The following is a 17,309-nucleotide window of genomic DNA, read 5'->3' on the forward strand; positions in this document are numbered from 1 at the left end:
TATAGAACAAAAACGGTGGATGGAAATTACACCCAACAACAATTCACAAAAATAAAAACTAAAAGAATTTGAAAATAATTTTAAAACTAAAGTCCCCGGCAACGGCGCCAAAAACTTGACTGGGGTTATGCTGAACGCACGCAGTAAGCGTGGTAACAATTCTATAGATGCAAGCGCACACCTGTCAGAGTAATATAAAATGGATGGAGTATCCAAGTATCGATCCTCAAGGACTTCTAAATAATTTCCAAACTCTAAAGTTTTAATGAATAGTGAACGTTGAAATGAGTGATTCTTGTAAAATGGGAAGTGGTCACAAATAATGGTTTTGGATTTGGGATTTGGTCTTATAATGGTAAAACCTAGCCCGGATTACTTTAAGTTAGCCAACAAAGAATCAAGGATTCGCTAAGGACGATATGCATTTTACTTTAGGAACCAACGACTACGCTTTTCACTTGACTTATGTCTAAGCAAGTTCAAAGTCCTAAGACATTCCCTAATATGTCTATTATGAGAGATATCTTAGTTTTAGGATGGAAATAGTCGCAACCTCGGGTTAAGGTCCTATGTCTAGGCTACTTAACCGGAACCCTTATGTCTAAGGCGCTCCTCTCCTCGGTTTAACCACTCAACAATGCAAATATGTAACCTTTTCAGTATTGACTTGTTAAGACTTACAGTGGCCTTCTCTAAATCCTAACTTTTTGGGAAAACATGTTGATCAATGAGTGGAAAGCAAAAACACTACTTCTTAGCAACCCTTATTAGAAATAAAAGGCTAACTATCCATAACCGGGCTAGAGACGGGAATTTAGAAAGACATATTGAAGAAAATACAGCAAGTAAAATGGTTGAAATTGAAATGCATGAGAGAAAAACTCTCCTAAAACTTGACTGGGGTTATGCTGAACGCACGCAGTAAGCGTGGTAACAATTATTTAGATGCAAGCGTACACCTGTCAGAGTAATATAAAATGGATGGAGTATCCAAGTATCGATCCTCAATGACTTCTAAATAATTTCCAAACTCTAAAGTTTTAATGAATAGTGAACGTTGAAATGAGTGATTCTTGTAAAATGGGAAGTGGTCACAAATAATGGTTTTCGATTTGGGATTTGGTCTTATAATGGTAAAACCTAGCCCGAATTACTTCAAGTTAGCCAACAAAGAATCAAGGATTCGCTAAGGACGATATGCATTTTACTTTAGGAACCAACGACTACGCTTTTCACTTGACTTATGTCTAAGCAAGTTCAAAGTCCTAAGACATTCCCTAATATGTCTATTATGAGAGATATCTTAGTTTTAGGATGGAAACAGTCGCAACCTCGGGTTAAGGTCCTATGTCTAGGCTACTTAACCGGAACCCTTATGTCTAAGGCGCTCCTCTCCTCAGTTTAACCACTCAACAATGCAAATAAGCAACCTTTTCAGTATTGACTTGTTAAGACTTACAGTGGCCTTCTCTAAATCCTAACTTTTTGGGAAAACATGTTGAGCAATGAGTGGAAAGCAAAAACACTACTTCTTAGCAACCCTTATTAGAAATAAAAGGCTAACTATCCATAACCGGGCTAGAGACGGGAATTTAGAAAGACATATTGAAGAAAATACAGCAAGTAAAATGGTTGAAATTGAAATGCATGTGTGAAAAACAAAAGTTAACTAACGGAGAGTTTTTCTCGGGATTGAGAGCTTCGCCCTTCTCTTTCAAGCAAGGGGGAGTGTCACGTGCTCTTTCCTCCAAAAACACAACTCTCTTAAAAAATAAAGTAAATGCAAAGGGAAGATAAGCAAAGTGCTGGATTTTTATATATTTGAATAGGTAGAAAATAACTAAGTACAAACGGAAACAAAACAAAACTCAATAAAGGAATGTAAAGTGCTCGGGATTTAAAAACTAAAATCAACTAATGAAAGCAACTCAAAAGTACTTAGAAAGCAACAAAGAAACATTAAAAATGATCAAGAGAAGGAAGCAAGGCTTGATGAATTTGGTGGAGAAGCTGCTGGAATTTATAGCTGTGCAGAATTGTTTAGGTAGGTCCTAAAACGCTGGTGGATCACCCATTTCCAACTCCTTTGACTGACTAAATCGTGCTCAAACTGATAGTGGAACACGTCTTCTACACGTATGCATCGGTTGGAACCACCAAAACGCATTGGAAGACGCGTTTCATTAAGGGCAAACTTGGAAGAAAACCAGTCTTTCTGCAGCCACGCAGGCGTCTGACGCCTCCCATGATGTTTTTCCGTCTTTTTGTTTCTTTTGATTAATTTGCACTCCCAAATGGTCCTAAAATGTCATAAATACAATATAAGCCAACCACAAACCATCATATATGAATTTTGCATGAATTGGAACTCAAACGACCGAGAAAAAGTCCGAAACAAAGTTAAAACATAGTAAAAACAGCATCTAAAACCTTCTTTTTACGCATGTAAACAAGCGTAATCAATAAGTGGGCTAAGGAATGGACTGGAGGTTGGTAGATGCTGCTATACATAAGAATCAAGAATTCGAAATCCATCTGCAAAAGGAAATTCACCTTCATTAAACTCAACATGCCTGGAAATAAAAATCTAGACCCAAACCTTTGTGGCCTTTGTGAAGTGAGTTGAGACCCAAATATAGACACTTCTCTGATTTGAAGGAAAATTTGTGAGCGTTGAACGGTCTGAGAAATGGAAAGCAGGCACAACCAAAAGTTCTCAACTCAGAATAATTAATTTGTTTATGATGCAATAACTCTAAGGGTGATTTACCATGCAGAACAGGTGTTGGAAGACCATTTATTAGTACCGTGGATGTTTGAAAAGCATCCCACTTGTAATTGTAATTTAGGGGCATGGATGCCTGAGCAAGCAAAGTTAAGTCAGTCTCAACGATATGGCGATGCTTTCTTTCGATCCGATCATTTTGAATTGAGGTGTACGGACAGGAGTAACGTAACTTAATTCCCAACTGAGTACATAATTGATGAACTTTTACATATTCACCTCCATTATCAGATTGCAGGCTCATGATAGATGTTTGAAACTGAGTTTTTACCATGGCAATAATGTGATTAAATGCAGTAATAGTATCACTCTTAAGCTTGAGAGGATAAATCCAAACAAACCTACCAAAGTCGTCCAAAAATGAACATAGTATCCAAGACCTTCTGTGGATGAAACATGTGCAAGACCCTCAAGATCAGTGTGAATTAATTCAAAAGGGGCAGTAGCATGAGTACTAGAATGAGGGAATGGAAGAGCATGTATTTTTCCATACTTACATCACAGAAAGAAAAGTTTTCATTGGTCTACACTGGTAGATTACATTTCCTGACAACAATATTTAAAGTCCGTAAAGAGGGGTGACCAAGCCTTCGATGCCAAACAGTTTTGGTCACTGCTATATATTTACAGAAGAAAACACATTGCAGGCAACAAAATTGTTGACCGACTCCAAGCGATTTTCTGAAAAAACTTGAAGCACTACCGGTGGCTCTTGCAAGTTCAAGTTGATATAACCCATTTTTAAGCACTCCCTTCATGACCACCGTGCCCGTACGTGTGTCCTTAACAACACAATAATGAGCATGAAATTCAAGATAAACATCATTGTCTTGAGCAAGTTTGGAAACACTAACAAGATTCTTTGTTATATCAGGCACACATAACACATGCTTAAGGTTAGCAAACTAGTATTGGAAGGCAAATAAGACGATCCAAAGTGAGAAATAAATAACTCACTACCATTACCAATAGTTACTTTGTTCTTACCACTGTATTTCGTTGGATTCATCACATTGTGATAGTTAGCACTAACATGGTTTGTAGCTCCACTATCAACGTACCAGTTGGGATCAGCAACAGACTCGGGATTAGCAACAAACATATTTGAACTTCCCTTCTGTGCAGTCATGAACGCCTGGGTAGCACTTGGAGATGTGCCACTATTATTTGGACCACTGTTCTGATTTTTTGCAAAGAGATTTGGGCTTCTCCCGATGGATTGGTTAGATGGAGAAAATTGCTTTTCAAAATGATGATAACAAACAAAAGTAGTGTGTCCAATTTTTCCACAAACCTAGCAAATAAGACGATTATTGTTTCCATTCCATCTTCCTTGGCCTCTTCCGAAACCATTTCCTCTTCTCGAGTTACTGCTAGAGCTTTGGTGGCTGTTGAACGATGATTTTGTTTTTGACCACTAGAGAAGGTGTGACCCTTGGTTGTGTTCATATTCACTGAAGGAGTATGATTAAGAGAGATCGTGAGTTTTGATATTCGAGTCGTTTCTAAAAAACAAGCAGTTCGACTTGCATTTCTTACCAAGTTATCCATGCCCGTCCTTGGATCATAGCCACAACTGGATTGTATTCCTCATCAAGTCCTAGAATGACTTGAGAAATCAGGGAGCGGGTAGTAATAGGGCTTCCAGCTTGACCTAAGTTGTCGGCATGAGACTTCATAATACGAAGATAATCAGCCGTTTTAATAGGCTACACTTTATACTCAACCTCTAGGGTTTTGAAAGAATAAAGCTAAAAGATAAATACAACAAGATAACACACGTGTTGAATGAGGAGATGAGAGAAATAAATGAGGAATAGCAAAATTGGTTAAAAATGAACAATCCAGAACATGCTTAGGTGGCCTTGGGTTGTGGAGGTGGAGTTTTCTCACTGAGTTGATTTAGTTCCTTTACACATTTATCCTTTAATTTGGTGATTCGACGACTCGACATAAATAGTGTATTTCTTAATTGGCCACTACATGAAGCTGTCTATATGGTTCAACCTTGATTATAAGGATCTTACTAGGTTGGATCATGTTTTGTCGGTTGCAAGCACCTTGAGCGTGATATGATAAATTAAAGGTCACTATTCGAACGTGGTATTTTCCTGATACCAAATCTGACTCTTCTCTATATTTTTCTGTTTCAATGCGTGCTGATCGACCAATTGGACAGTTGGTCGGTTAAACTCACACCATACTCAATCTCAATATATTAATGATATTTTGCACAAACTTGAACTTCAAAATTTGAAACCTTCTATTTCTCCGGTTGGCAAGTCTCTTTCAGGGACGCTTATGGAAAATCCAATTTTATATCGAAAATGCCCACCATTTTTTTACCCATGAAAATAAAGTGACTTTCGGCGACAAAATGAGGATTTCGTTGTCGAAAGGACGAGATTCAGCGACTTGTTTCGTCGCCAAAAGCCACTTTACTTCCATGGTGGGGAAATATGGCGGCATTTTCGACAACGAAACTGTAATTTCGTCACCGAAACCCGTCCTTTCAACGTCGAAATCCTCATTTCATCGTCGAAAGGCAGCTTAGAATGACGAAATGTTGTTTCGTCGCCAAAACCCTCACTATTAGCAACGAAAAATTATTTGGTCGCCAAAGATGCCTTTTGGCGATGAAAGTATCTTTGGTCGCCGAAGTCAAAATTCTTGTAGTGACCCTTCAATACCCAATTCACACTCCGCTGAATATTTGCTTTTATGATTGATAAGTTGAGTCTGTTTGTCAAAAGCCTTCAAATAATGTACATTGGCAGGGGCTTAAAAAGGTTATTCGATAGGTTAAAAGGTACAATGTTCTATGATTTGCATGTTACACACCATTAAATCAACTTGGGTTGTATGCTTTTTTGGATGCTAATTGGGCATCTTTCTCGGATAATCATCGTTGATTTGTTACTACATGTTGTGTTGTTCTTTAAAAAGCAACAAATCGTTGCTCATCGAGTATAAAATCTAAGTATGGGGTATTTGCTCATGCAACTGCTTAACTTGTGTGGATTTTCGCTTTGTTCAAAGAGATTCATTACCTATTATTGGGAGCCCTATCCTTTGGTGTGATAATATGGGTGCACGAGCTCTCGCTATTAATCTCGTGTTTCATGCCTGATCAAACAAATCAAGATCGTGTTGGGTGTGTTGCCCTAAACCCATAGTTTGTAACTATGTAAAAATAAATTTATATTCAATAAAATTGTGCTTTCTTATTCAATCAAATTGTTGTTGAATTTATAATATTGCATTGTCTAAATCCAATAAACTAAACATCCAAGTTTATTATTATGTAACCGGGACAGTATATATTCTAGGTATATATTTGATATACCCTTGATATACATGCGGATAATGTCCTGGTGATTATTTGAATGAGATTCAAATAGTAATTAATATGAATTGTATCTATATTAAAACTATAGGTTTTAACAAGAAAGATGCATTTGAATATAATTCAAATATATATAGTTTTAATTTAATATAAGTTGAATATTTAATTGTTAATTATTCATTTAATAAATATATATATTTAATTAATTAATTATTAATTAGATTAATAATTAATAATTAAATAATTAATTAACTATATGTTAATTATTATTATAATTATTAATTAATTAACTCCCCTGAATTTTAGTAGGAGAGTGGACAGTTGTTCTGACGTGGAGTAACTCCTCATGTCACTTTCCCTTCATTAGAGTGCAAAAACGTTATGCAAGGATTCTCTCTCGCTTTTCAACCTGCAAAAGAAAAATATAGAGAAAGTCTCTCATCGAATCTCTCTCCCTTTTTCCAATCTCTATCTTGGTTCCCACAAGTCGGATTCTCATCGGAGATATAGTAGGGTAGATTTTCGTGGTGGTGTTGAATGGAATTGTTGGAAGCCTTTGAGATTGTCTTCAAGGGTAGGTTAAAAGTTCTCTGTTTTTTTATTCACTGTGTTGTAACTTTTGTCCTTAAATTCACGAACACGATCCTCATTTCCGCTCTGGGATTAACATCACATCAGATCGATGTTCATTTTTACTCGTGGTCATGTTATGTGTTGTCAACTTGATATCAAATTCATACTGTTCGGAGATCAAGCGGTAGATTATGTCTTACTAAGCCTACTACTCATACTCGTTTCCTTCAGTTAAGGAGTAAACACACTCATTGATCTTCCCCACGTTTGAGGGAATGTGAATATATCTAGCTAAACGGGTCGTCCTAATTTCTTAGTTAACTACTCACGATGTCGTTCTCATCATTCTGAAGAAAAAACATATCTTTTACTATCAAATGGAAGAAAGGTAGGAGAAGAATCATTGTTCAGCCATGTTAATTAACCTGACCCCTAAACTTCGTTGTCCAACTAATTGTTATGACAAACTTCCAAGTTTTTTTTTTTTTTTGAGATAATACAAACTTTCAAGTTAATTCATACATACATCGTTTTAAATTTTGTCACACCAATTTTTTATTACAACTTTTTATATTTCAAGGATGAGCCACGCTTGGCAGCTCAATTAATTGAAAATCATTGAGGCAGTTTCTTTCTAACAGTTTGCGCACATTAAAAAGGTCTAGAATTAGCTATGTGTCAAGCTGGTAGAGAATTCTCACTTCTATGATGTAATAATTGTTAAAACAATTTTTACAATATTATTATTATTATTATTATTTTATTAAAAAAAGGAACCCAACAAAAAGATAAACCGAAAAAAAATATATTTATAAAGTTTATAAAAATGGTATAAATTACAAACTTATACCCTTACACCTACTTTTGTGACATTTTTGAAAAAACAATAATTATACTTTTATAAATACATATTTATTTTGTATCATTTAAAATAATTTTTCAAAAAAAATTTTACTCTCCCAAGACCTAAAATTTTTAACTTTCAATTTCATTTACCTAACCAACCTATTCTTCTAAAAATCACATATAATATAGGTTAGAGTTTTTTGTGTGTAATAAATATCTAAATATTTATTTAAAGAAAAATATGAGATCCGTTAAGAAATTTTGAAACTTTAAAAACTTGTTAAATACTTCGGTTTAAAAAGTATATTTAATCTATGTATTTTCGATAAAGTAATGATTTAATAACCCTTCTTGTGAGATTCCATCCGCAAACGCAAAGTTTATGGCTAACTGATATTGCTCATCATCATTTAGCTATTGCATTTATTTTTCTTATTGCTAGTCATATGTATAGAACTAACTTCGGGATTGGATCTTACGGAGTCTGTTCATGCACGACATCGTCAAGTCTGATCATAGAAAAGATTCTTTTCAAGCGAACCAGCCTACCCTCTGTATGGAGCTTTCACGGTGGTTGGAACAAAGACACATTTGGTTGTGAATCCCAATGTGGCAGATAAAAAGACATATATCCACACGACCCAATCAATAGTTCAAGTCACACACTCCCATAATCCATTTTCTCTTCGAAGAATTCCCATTTGACCTATGGACGAAGACGCAAGCATACGTTTCATGCTTGTTTGAGTAATAGCAATGAGATTCCCCAATATCATGCTAAGAATAGCTAGGATTTCCATCAGAAGATGTCATTCGTTTGATGAGAAAGAAAAAGGAATATCGAAAATTCGAGTGGTTGAAGCTGAAGCAGCTACTTTCGAAGTAACAGAAAGAAAAGCAACGACTGGAGTGGGAGAGTTAGAGTTGAAAAGAGGATTCCTCACTTCTTTCTCTCCTTCAAAATCATGCATGAGACTTTCATCTCGCACGGCTCCTAAGCTCTAAGTGATAGTCATTGTACTATTAAATTGGTAATGATTTAGTCCCTAAATTTTGGTACGTAACAATTTAATTCATATAATTTAAAATTTATAACAATATAATTTTTAAAGCAAAAAGTCTTCTCAAATTAAGCGTCGATTTTTATTATATAATAATTGAGTCTTTATAATTTATAAACACATATGATCTTCATTCGATTTATCAATCTATACCTATATAAAAAATTTAACAAAAAATTTTACGACATAGACTAAATTGTTAGCTACTAAAATTTTACCTTTTATGTTAAAAAATTATTCGAGACTATATAGTTCGAGATATTTTTGGGATGTTGTGGCCAAGTGTCCACTTTATTGCTTACTGAAACTCAATATCTCATCAGTCGATCGGCGCTCCCCATTTTCATCCATCTTCGAATTCCATCGTCAGAAATTCTGCTTGAAATTCTCTGAAAATGGACGCCAAGCCCACCGAGATCAGCAGCTCCAAGATGTTCGGAGGTTACAACCGAAGATACCGCCATTACAGTCCAACTCTTGGCTGCTCCATGACCTTCCACATCTACTTCCCTCCTTCTCCTCTGCCGTCCCACAAATTTCCGGTAACTTCTCCCATTTTCGATGCTCAATTGAAACTCGATTGCTGAAGTAATTGTTTGAGTGTTTCTGATCTACGATTTTCGGAACAATCGGCTTCCTGTTTGATCCATGTTTGTGAGATTTCACTGCTATTGGATGTGGGTTTTGTGGGGTGGCTATAGATCGGTTGCCCTGTAGTGTGTTTCTTTCTGTTAATGGGGAATGTATCGGGATGGTGATGATTAATGGTTGGGGTTGGATTTTGTTGTTGAGCAGGTACTGTACTGGCTCTCTGGGCTTACCTGTACGGATGAGAATTTTATAATTAAGTCAGGGGCTCAACGCACTGCTTCCAGTGAAGGTGTTGCTTTAATTGCACCTGATACATCTCCAAGTAAGAAGAACTCTGGAATTCATTTTTCTGTTCTTGGATAAATGCAATTTCTACTATCCTTGTGCTGTTAACGACTTCGAACTTATTTTTATTTCTGCGAATGACTCTTTTAAGTTTTATGGGAAGTAAAAATTGTCAATTTTTTGCATTCTGAGATGTGTTTTTGATAATATCTATTTGACCCAACGAAGTTATGTGGTTTGGATTCTTCAATTGTGAATGTCAAGTATTTTTTTTTTTTGAATAAGAAACCTTTTATAGACAAAAGTAGAGAACAAAAACAGGCTAAGGGCAGAGGGCAGAGGGAAGAGAGATCCCCCTCCCAACAAACTACTGAAGAATAGCTCTCCAATCTTACATCTGCCATGGGAATATATGACTGCGATAATATGTGGGTTGGAGCTAAATCTTTAATCTAAAGTGGATAGGAATGGTTGTCTTATGGGATCGAAACATCATTTATCCGTTCACTTCGGTAATTTGGGAGCATATTTATTTCTTTTATCGCAATGTGATTCTCTTCTTGGGTATTTTTATGAGGAAAAATCTTCGAAACCTGGTGATAAAAAGTAAAGGATGTTTTCTTGCAGAAGTCCTTATTGGCCTTTAAATCAAAATTAATTGGTCTAGCAACTATGTATAGTATTTACTGTGCTCGGTGTGTTGATATGAAATTGATCTTATTTTAAAAGCTTTACAGTATGGAACCGATGCTTTCTTATGATTGAATGTGACTGACTGGGTCTTATTTGTTTCATTTGGCCCATTCATTTAATAGGAGGCCTGAATGTGGAAGGAGAGGCAGAAAGTTGGGATTTTGGTGTTGGTATGCTACTTCTGACTGTTCTGTTTTATTACATTTAAACAGAGTACTTTTGACATAAAATTTTATCATTCTTCAAATTCAAATGACATACATTGAAGAACTTGGCCTTGCAATTGTGAATATGGACCATATGGTGCAAGAAAGCCTATTTTTGTAAAAGGATCTGTCCTAGCACCATGGCACTCAGTCTCAACTTAAGATCGACGCCCAAAGTTCATAGCACCATGGTGCTATAAATGAGCATCGTGGCACTGTCCTCTCAATATTTTTCCTTGTGGTGGTTATATGAGCGCCATGGTAGCTCATGGTAGCACCATGACACTTTCACCTTGGATCTTTGTTTGGTTCTTCATGTTGTAGTGTAGGTGTCAAGGTGCTTTAATGGATGCCTAGGTGCTGTCCTCTCTGGCGATAGGCTCAAGGTTCTATAAGATCCTGATCACACGCTTTGACTCTAATTTTTTCTCAAAATACCTCTTATAAAATCTCTAATTTCCCTCTAACGTTTCGTTCCTCCAAAATATTTACTCGTGCACAAATTTGGCATGCATAACACGATAACTAACAAAAAATCAAGATACAATCATAAAATATAGCCCACAACATGTGCTGTCAAATAAGGAGGTTTATCTTTTAAAATTAACTGTATATAGTGCTACTGCTACCTCAGATGTACTTGACATCTTGTTCCAAAATGCCTTTAGTTTATCAAAAAATACACGGGTACTTCCACATACAAAGTTTTGAATTTGTTTTCATTTTCCTTTTCTTGTTTCTTAAAAAGGTGCTGGATTTTATCTCAATGCTACACAAGAGAAATGGAAAAATTGGCGTATGTACGATTATGTTGTAAAGGAGTTACCTAAACTCCTGAGTGACAACTTTTCTCAGCTTGATACATCACGGGCATCCATATTTGGTCACTCTATGGGTGGGCATGGAGCTCTAACAATCTACCTGAAAAACTTGGACAAATATAAGGTATTTGATGCTAATTTCTCATTTTATTTTCTGTTCAACTCTTTTCCTTTTTTGAAACTGTTCTGTTTAAGGTTCAGACAAAAATAAAATACCATTATGATTGCTTGGGATCCTTTCGTTCAACAACTTTTCATCAGAGAAAAGAGTTATTTGTTTGACAGGACTCTGTAGTACACTCCCCCCACCCCAAACACTAGAGAGGAAAAAAGAAGGGGCCTTAGCCTCTCATTTGTTGCTTCCAACTGTAAATAAATTGTTGTTTTTAATGTAGTTATTTTTCTACTTAATTTTCCAGTCAGTATCTGCCTTTTCGCCCATTGCGAATCCTATAAACTGTCCCTGGGGCCAGAAGGCATTCACAAATTATCTTGGTAGCAACAAAGCTGACTGGGAGGTGAGTTTTATGAGATATTTAGACTTATTTTACCATTTAATGTTATGATGGAAATTTAAAATGATTGAAATTGAATAACTGCAGGAATATGATGCTACTCATCTAATATCTAAGTTTCACGATGTATCTGCTACCATTCTAATTGATCAGGTAATGCTTTTTGTTCACTCAACTTTCACAGGGCAAATTGTTCCTTCACATCAGTGACATTGTTTTAAATTTGGTTTTGTTCTTGAACATTTATCCATTTTTCATTTTCGTATTTAAACTTTTAGAATTTTGCTATTGGCTTTGAACTCTGTATTCACTTTTTATTTTGGTTCTTTCACTTGAATTTTTTTCTCTTTTAATTCAAATTTAGTCCTTGTCATAAAAACTATATTCAAGTTATGGAAAATATTGTCTAACACCATTCATTTTCCATATTTATTATTTAGATTTCAGTTTTATGGTAAGGAGCTTGTTGAGAAATAGTTTTAAGGCGTTGAATGCCTCAAGACTAACGCTGACATGAGAAATCATGGCATTTGATTTGCCAAAATAAAAAAATCACTATTTCTTTTCTTCATCTCTCTTTTTTTTCATCCTTGTCCACAACGTCTCTTTTATTCTGTTCTTGTCAAAAACATTTTTGCTAGGGTTATTCGTGAGGTTTTGAACATATATCAATGTCAGTTATTTATTCAAGAACGCTTACCACCACCCGAGCTCTTGCTTTGCTTGCATTCTTCACTGGCGCTTGCTGAAGATGTATATAGAATTTTGAATTGTGGATTTGGTAATTAGCACACAATAAACTTTTAGAGAATTTTTAGAGGGGCCATCACAATGTGACTGATAGTCTTAGACCGTTATTGGATACACGAGAGAAAAATTACAAAACATATTTCAAGTTTGTATCTCTTGATTACTAGGGGATATAGATTTTCAAATCTACATCCAACAGTTACTGGCTTACTCACACATGTTGATATTGCCCCATCTACTCTCCTCGTCAATAGACATAAAATGTTGGTTTTAATCTTATAGGGGGAGGACGACGAGTTCTTACATGGACAGTTGCTGCCACACAAGTTTGAAGAGGCATGCAGGGCTGTGAAAGTTCCACTCCTGTTGAGGCTGCAACCAGGTTACAATCACTCTTACTTTTTCATTGCTTCTTTCATTGAAGATCACATCCGTCACCACTCTCAAGCTCTTAGGCTTCCTTAAAAGCTTGTGCTGCTTATGATCTGCTGTCTCTCATATCTAATTTTCTATCCTCTGAGAAGTTAAGGCATGGTGGCTCTGTAATTTTGGTGAATATGGTGATGTTATTTCAGTGTCTTCTGGATCTCCAGTGTGAATGGTAAAATTGTCTTTGCTTTGGCTCCTTGCTAGATATTATAATAGAAGCTTATTTTAGCCTAATAATTTTTCATTTTATTTGTTGGGTTTAAATGCTACTTTGATCTCGGTACTTTTGGGTTCAGTCATTTTGTCCATATATTTTCAAAATGTCTATTTTGATTCTCGTACTTTCAACTTTTGTTCATTTTAGTCTCCGTCCTTTCAAAATGTTCATGTACTCTTAAAAAGTGACCATTATATTCTCTTATGCTTCACCTTTATCTCATTTCTTTCGGTCGCAATTTTAATATAGCACTTCACTCACTAAATTTCTTGAAATGTAGTCATAAATTTGTATTAAGAGGTTTTCATTGTGTATAAAATTTACGTTAAAATGAACTAAAATGGTCATCTTTTGAAATTATTACAAGGGCCAAAAGAGACATTTTGAAAGTATATTGACTAAAATGAACAAAAACTGATGAACTAAAGGAAAAAAATAAGGATTAGTAAAAGGGTTATATTTTTTGAGAAATTTTGTGTGATCTAATTGATGCTCTTAAAAGGTAGTTTTGTTGATCCATAACCGGTTTTAACCTTTTCTGTCATCCATTAATGCCAATGGGTTCAATTGATAAATGTCTATTGTAATTTTATTTTTTAAAAAGATAATTAAGAATGTTTCAGTTTTAAGAATAATGTAATTTTACTTTAAAAAAATGTTCCAAAAATAGAGTGGTTTTTAAAGTAATAAATAAAAATGTAAATTCAATAAAAAAAAATAATAACATAGGGTAAATGAATCAACTAGTGATAAAAATTTGTTATGCCATGTAAATTGACGTGTACAATGGGTGCTGGGTGTTGAATCAGTAGTGCAAATCAAGTATGTCTGCATGCATCGTGTCACAATCACCTTGTTTCTACCTACAAGTAAGTCAGCTAACTAGAAATCGGATAGTTGCTGGTACCACGACTATATGTCGCAACCTCCACTCCCATTCTCGAGAAAACAGTTTAGAAAACGGGGTTAGAGAAAAAGTTTTAGAAAATGTTTGAAAACATTTTAGAAAGTTTGTTGTATAACTTGAATGCAAAAGAATAGATAGCGGAAATACAAGAATAATACAACTCTTTGTAGGAGGGTGACTAGGTGTACCCTTAATACATTTTGGAACATGTTGCCTAAGTGCAAAGTGACGAGGAGTAACTCGCCACCAAAAGTACAATAACTGTAAACAACATGTAAAACGGAATACATGACGTAAAAATAGGAGGGAAGAGAGTGTTATGGGCATGCGGCCATGGACAACACACCTTGGACGAACATGACCATAATACATGGTACATGATTTGCTTAAAATTTCTTAAATTTAAATAAATCAGGTGTATTGTATGCCTGTAATTCTTTGGAAAAGTCCAGTTCTCTTTGTCTTCGAGCTTTCATTCCCCAATCCACAATTTTCTTAAATTTATGTAAATTACATGTACTATACGATGTTTTTCTCTCTCGAATCCGCTTGGGGTACTAATCTTTGGTCGAGTGGCCAAATAAGCTTATTTCTTCACTTTAATTTTTCTCGTCATCTTTCCATAGGTGTGATGCCTATATGCATTTTTTAATCTTAAAACTAAAAAGAGAGAAAAAAAAAAAGGGATTTCAAGAGTATTTTTCTAATTTCTCTTGCTCACTCATCACACATACATATGTTATATGCCTTGACATGTGAGAAGATGACAATAATATTCTGAGATTTGTTATATATCAACCTCTTACCATATAAATTAAATTAAATTCAACATGCATTTAAGAATTTGAAATCAAGCTTGAAACATTTATTTTATTCAATTTTATTAGGTAAAAAAATATCGAAAGTAAGAGAGTACTCATATTGAAATTAGTGACAATAAGTGTTTAAAAACTTTTAAAGAAAATTACATACCATAGACACAATTTAACGTACACAGTTTACTGACGTAACTCACATAGAATCTGTACAATTTACAAACGTCATGTACACATCACCAGTAAGTTGTGTGTATTGACATGAGTTCACCGCATCAATTCTAAATCGTGTGCTAGGCACATGATTTACCTTAAATCATTTGTGTCGCTAATTACATGTAACTTATGTCAACCATACGCTAAATCACATCCAACCCAAACGATTTACTTACCTATTGTGTTTGGAAACTAACCTAATTCAGTTTTTTTTTCTTTTTTAAAAAAAATACATTATTTTTTATTAAAAAAAATCCATCGGTTTCATTGTTATGTATATTTTGGGTTAGTATATCTTGAATCTTATAACTTTGTTTAAAAAGAAGAAAGAAGTTGTTAGATACTTGGATTTCGGTCTTTCCGGTCCTCTCCAAAATGCACACCAAACTCGATGATCAAGGGATCGAATACCTACAAAACCGAGTAACCCTAAACTGGTGTGACTACTGTCACACGGGCTCCAATGCCTAAGTTAGCTATGGGAGAATAACTCAGCAAGCAAGTATATTTGGCATGTGTTTTAGCTTACCGTCAATGGGGGACTCCCCCTCCTATTTATGGTTGATCTTCTCCCTAGGGTTTCACGAAATGTAATGCTCAGTAATCTCACAATAGTCGGGATGATATGTGTGGACCTATAGGTCCGGACGTCTCCAGCAACCGAAGAGGAGGAAGAACGGGCTCTATCTTGGGCCGAGCCTGGCTCGACGTCGAGCAGGGGTCGAGATCGAGCCCTGCTTGGCTCGACTTGGCCTTCGTGGGTCGCCTTGTAGGTCCTCTTTGGCTCATTGCAATCTACTTGTCTACCGTTTTCTATCTCATAACCGAAGTATATATTGCTTCAAACATTTTTGAAATTTGATTTAGTTATGTTTCAAGTAAAAAAGATGCTGAATTTTAACAGGTTTGGTTAAATATTTTTTGGACTGATTTTTTTTTTTGGAAAAAATATTTGAGAATGTTGTGTCATACCTTCCATATCCAATCCATAAGTGATTGATATTTGAGAATCACCGTTAATACCTCAGTGTAGGTCCGGGATAATCCTTTGTTCTATAGTCGGGGTCTATTTACAACTAGCCAATTAATAATTTTTGAATGTACTAATACTAGCAAGTGCATCTATGCAGTCATCGGATTCTCCTTAGAGGTCACAATTACCATGAGCAAATATATTAATGACGAATAACACATTTTTGCTATTCTACTAATACTTGTACTTGCCCTGTTGTTCTACCCAAATCTGGCTGAGGAACAATTACGAGGCATAGAGCAAAAAAAATATGCTAATTCGAGTTGGGCATACTATATTTAATTTATAACAAAACTCCACTCTTAACCCATTTCTTTTATTAACTTCATTAATATTTACGAATTTTGAGTTCATTTCAAAAAATAAATAAAGTAATTAGACTCAAACAGACCTATTATTAGGCTTTTATCTAATATAATATTGCAAATGTGGTGGTAGGAATTCAAATTTTAACTTATAGCAAGAACTTCTAATGGTTTTTTTTCAAGTACAAGAGCTACTAATGTTTAACCGTTAAATTATGCTCAAATTTGGTATAATTTTCGATGAAAATTGTTATTGATGTCTGAAATAGTATTGTGTCTCATTCAATTATGACTTTTTTTTTTCACCTTTAAAAAATATTCTTGATTTGTTCACGTTTTTATAAAGACTTAAAATTTTAGTGAAATTTCAAAAAGAAAAGTAGATTTTTTTATTAAAAAAAAACTACTTTTAGTATTTCAAATTCGACAAATGTTCAAATTTCAAAATGCCTTTAAAAATTGCATTATAGGTTAAGGAAATTCCAAGTATACTTTTAAAAATAAAAAATTAAATAGTCATTAAATTGATAAATAAGAAACTAATTCAAGACAAAAGATTAAGATTTTAGTAACCATTCTCGAATGGTTTAATATTAAAAATCCCTTCCATCAAGATTAAAAGAGTTTAGAGGTAAATATATGATTAATTCAAAAATCAAGTCTCACCCTTTAATAGTATTATCTATTTATCTTTTAGAATTTCAAATCCTTGATGTTTAATATTTTTATTTTTTAAAACTTATTTTAAACATAATATTTATGTATGTGGAAATTGTCTTTTGAAAGGGATAGTTTCTTTTATATATATATATATATATATATATATAAGAAACTATATATACATACATATAAAAGAAATAAGGAATAAAATAAAAGAATATACCAGTAACATATAAAAGAACAACACTGACAAAC

General features: G+C 34.5%; 2 protein-coding genes across 3 annotated transcripts; one reads left to right on the forward strand and one right to left on the reverse strand.

The window, feature by feature from the left end:
• Window positions 1-1,794: 1,794 nt before the first annotated feature.
• On the reverse strand, window positions 1,795-4,514 carry LOC111021320 (uncharacterized). 2 transcript variants are annotated; one of them, XR_015788401.1, is made up of 4 exons: window positions 4,325-4,514; window positions 3,773-4,239; window positions 2,431-3,567; window positions 1,795-2,300 (listed from the first exon to the last, which is right to left on the reverse strand). XR_015788401.1 is itself a non-coding variant. In XM_088118888.1 (4 exons), the coding sequence occupies exons 2-4, from the start codon at window positions 4,232-4,234 to the stop codon at window positions 3,527-3,529; spliced, it is 414 nt and encodes a 137-aa protein (XP_087975014.1). In that variant the 5' UTR covers window positions 4,235-4,239; window positions 4,325-4,509; the 3' UTR covers window positions 3,189-3,526. The 2 variants fall into 2 exon arrangements, 1 of the variants encoding a protein (XP_087975014.1); XM_088118888.1 differs by lacking the exon at window positions 1,795-2,300 and having other exon boundaries at window positions 3,189-3,567; window positions 3,773-3,990; window positions 4,080-4,239; window positions 4,325-4,509.
• A 4,364-nt stretch (window positions 4,515-8,878) lies between these two features.
• SFGH (S-formylglutathione hydrolase) lies at window positions 8,879-13,150 on the forward strand. The gene is made up of 7 exons (XM_022298238.2): window positions 8,879-9,153; window positions 9,407-9,524; window positions 10,303-10,350; window positions 11,135-11,331; window positions 11,627-11,725; window positions 11,810-11,875; window positions 12,755-13,150. Exons 1-7 carry the CDS (start codon window positions 9,007-9,009, stop codon window positions 12,935-12,937), a joined length of 858 nt encoding a protein of 285 aa, XP_022153930.1. The 5' UTR covers window positions 8,879-9,006; the 3' UTR covers window positions 12,938-13,150.
• Window positions 13,151-17,309: the final 4,159 nt, after the last annotated feature.

This window comes from Momordica charantia (genome assembly GCF_013281855.1).
Source record: "Momordica charantia cultivar OHB3-1 chromosome 1 unlocalized genomic scaffold, Mcharantia_2.0 BLBB01000001.1, whole genome shotgun sequence".
Lineage (NCBI taxonomy): Eukaryota > Viridiplantae > Streptophyta > Magnoliopsida > Cucurbitales > Cucurbitaceae > Momordica > Momordica charantia.

Coding starts and splice junctions, on each gene's coding strand:
- SFGH (XM_022298238.2), top strand. CDS start 9,007: ATGGACGCCAAGCCCACCGAGATCAGCAGCTCCAAGATGTTCGGAGGT. Junction 9,525..10,302: donor TGCACCTGATACATCTCCAA/GTAAGAAGAACT, acceptor TTCATTTAATAG/GAGGCCTGAATGTGGAAGGA. Junction 11,332..11,626: donor AAAACTTGGACAAATATAAG/GTATTTGATGCT, acceptor TTAATTTTCCAG/TCAGTATCTGCCTTTTCGCC.
- LOC111021320 (XM_088118888.1), bottom strand. CDS start 4,234: ATGAACACAACCAAGGGTCACACCTTCTCTAGTGGTCAAAAACAAAAT. Junction 3,991..4,079: donor ATAATCGTCTTATTTGCTAG/GTTTGTGGAAAA, acceptor CATCGGGAGAAG/CCCAAATCTCTTTGCAAAAA. Junction 3,568..3,772: donor GAATCCAACGAAATACAGTG/GTAAGAACAAAG, acceptor TGTGTTGTTAAG/GACACACGTACGGGCACGGT.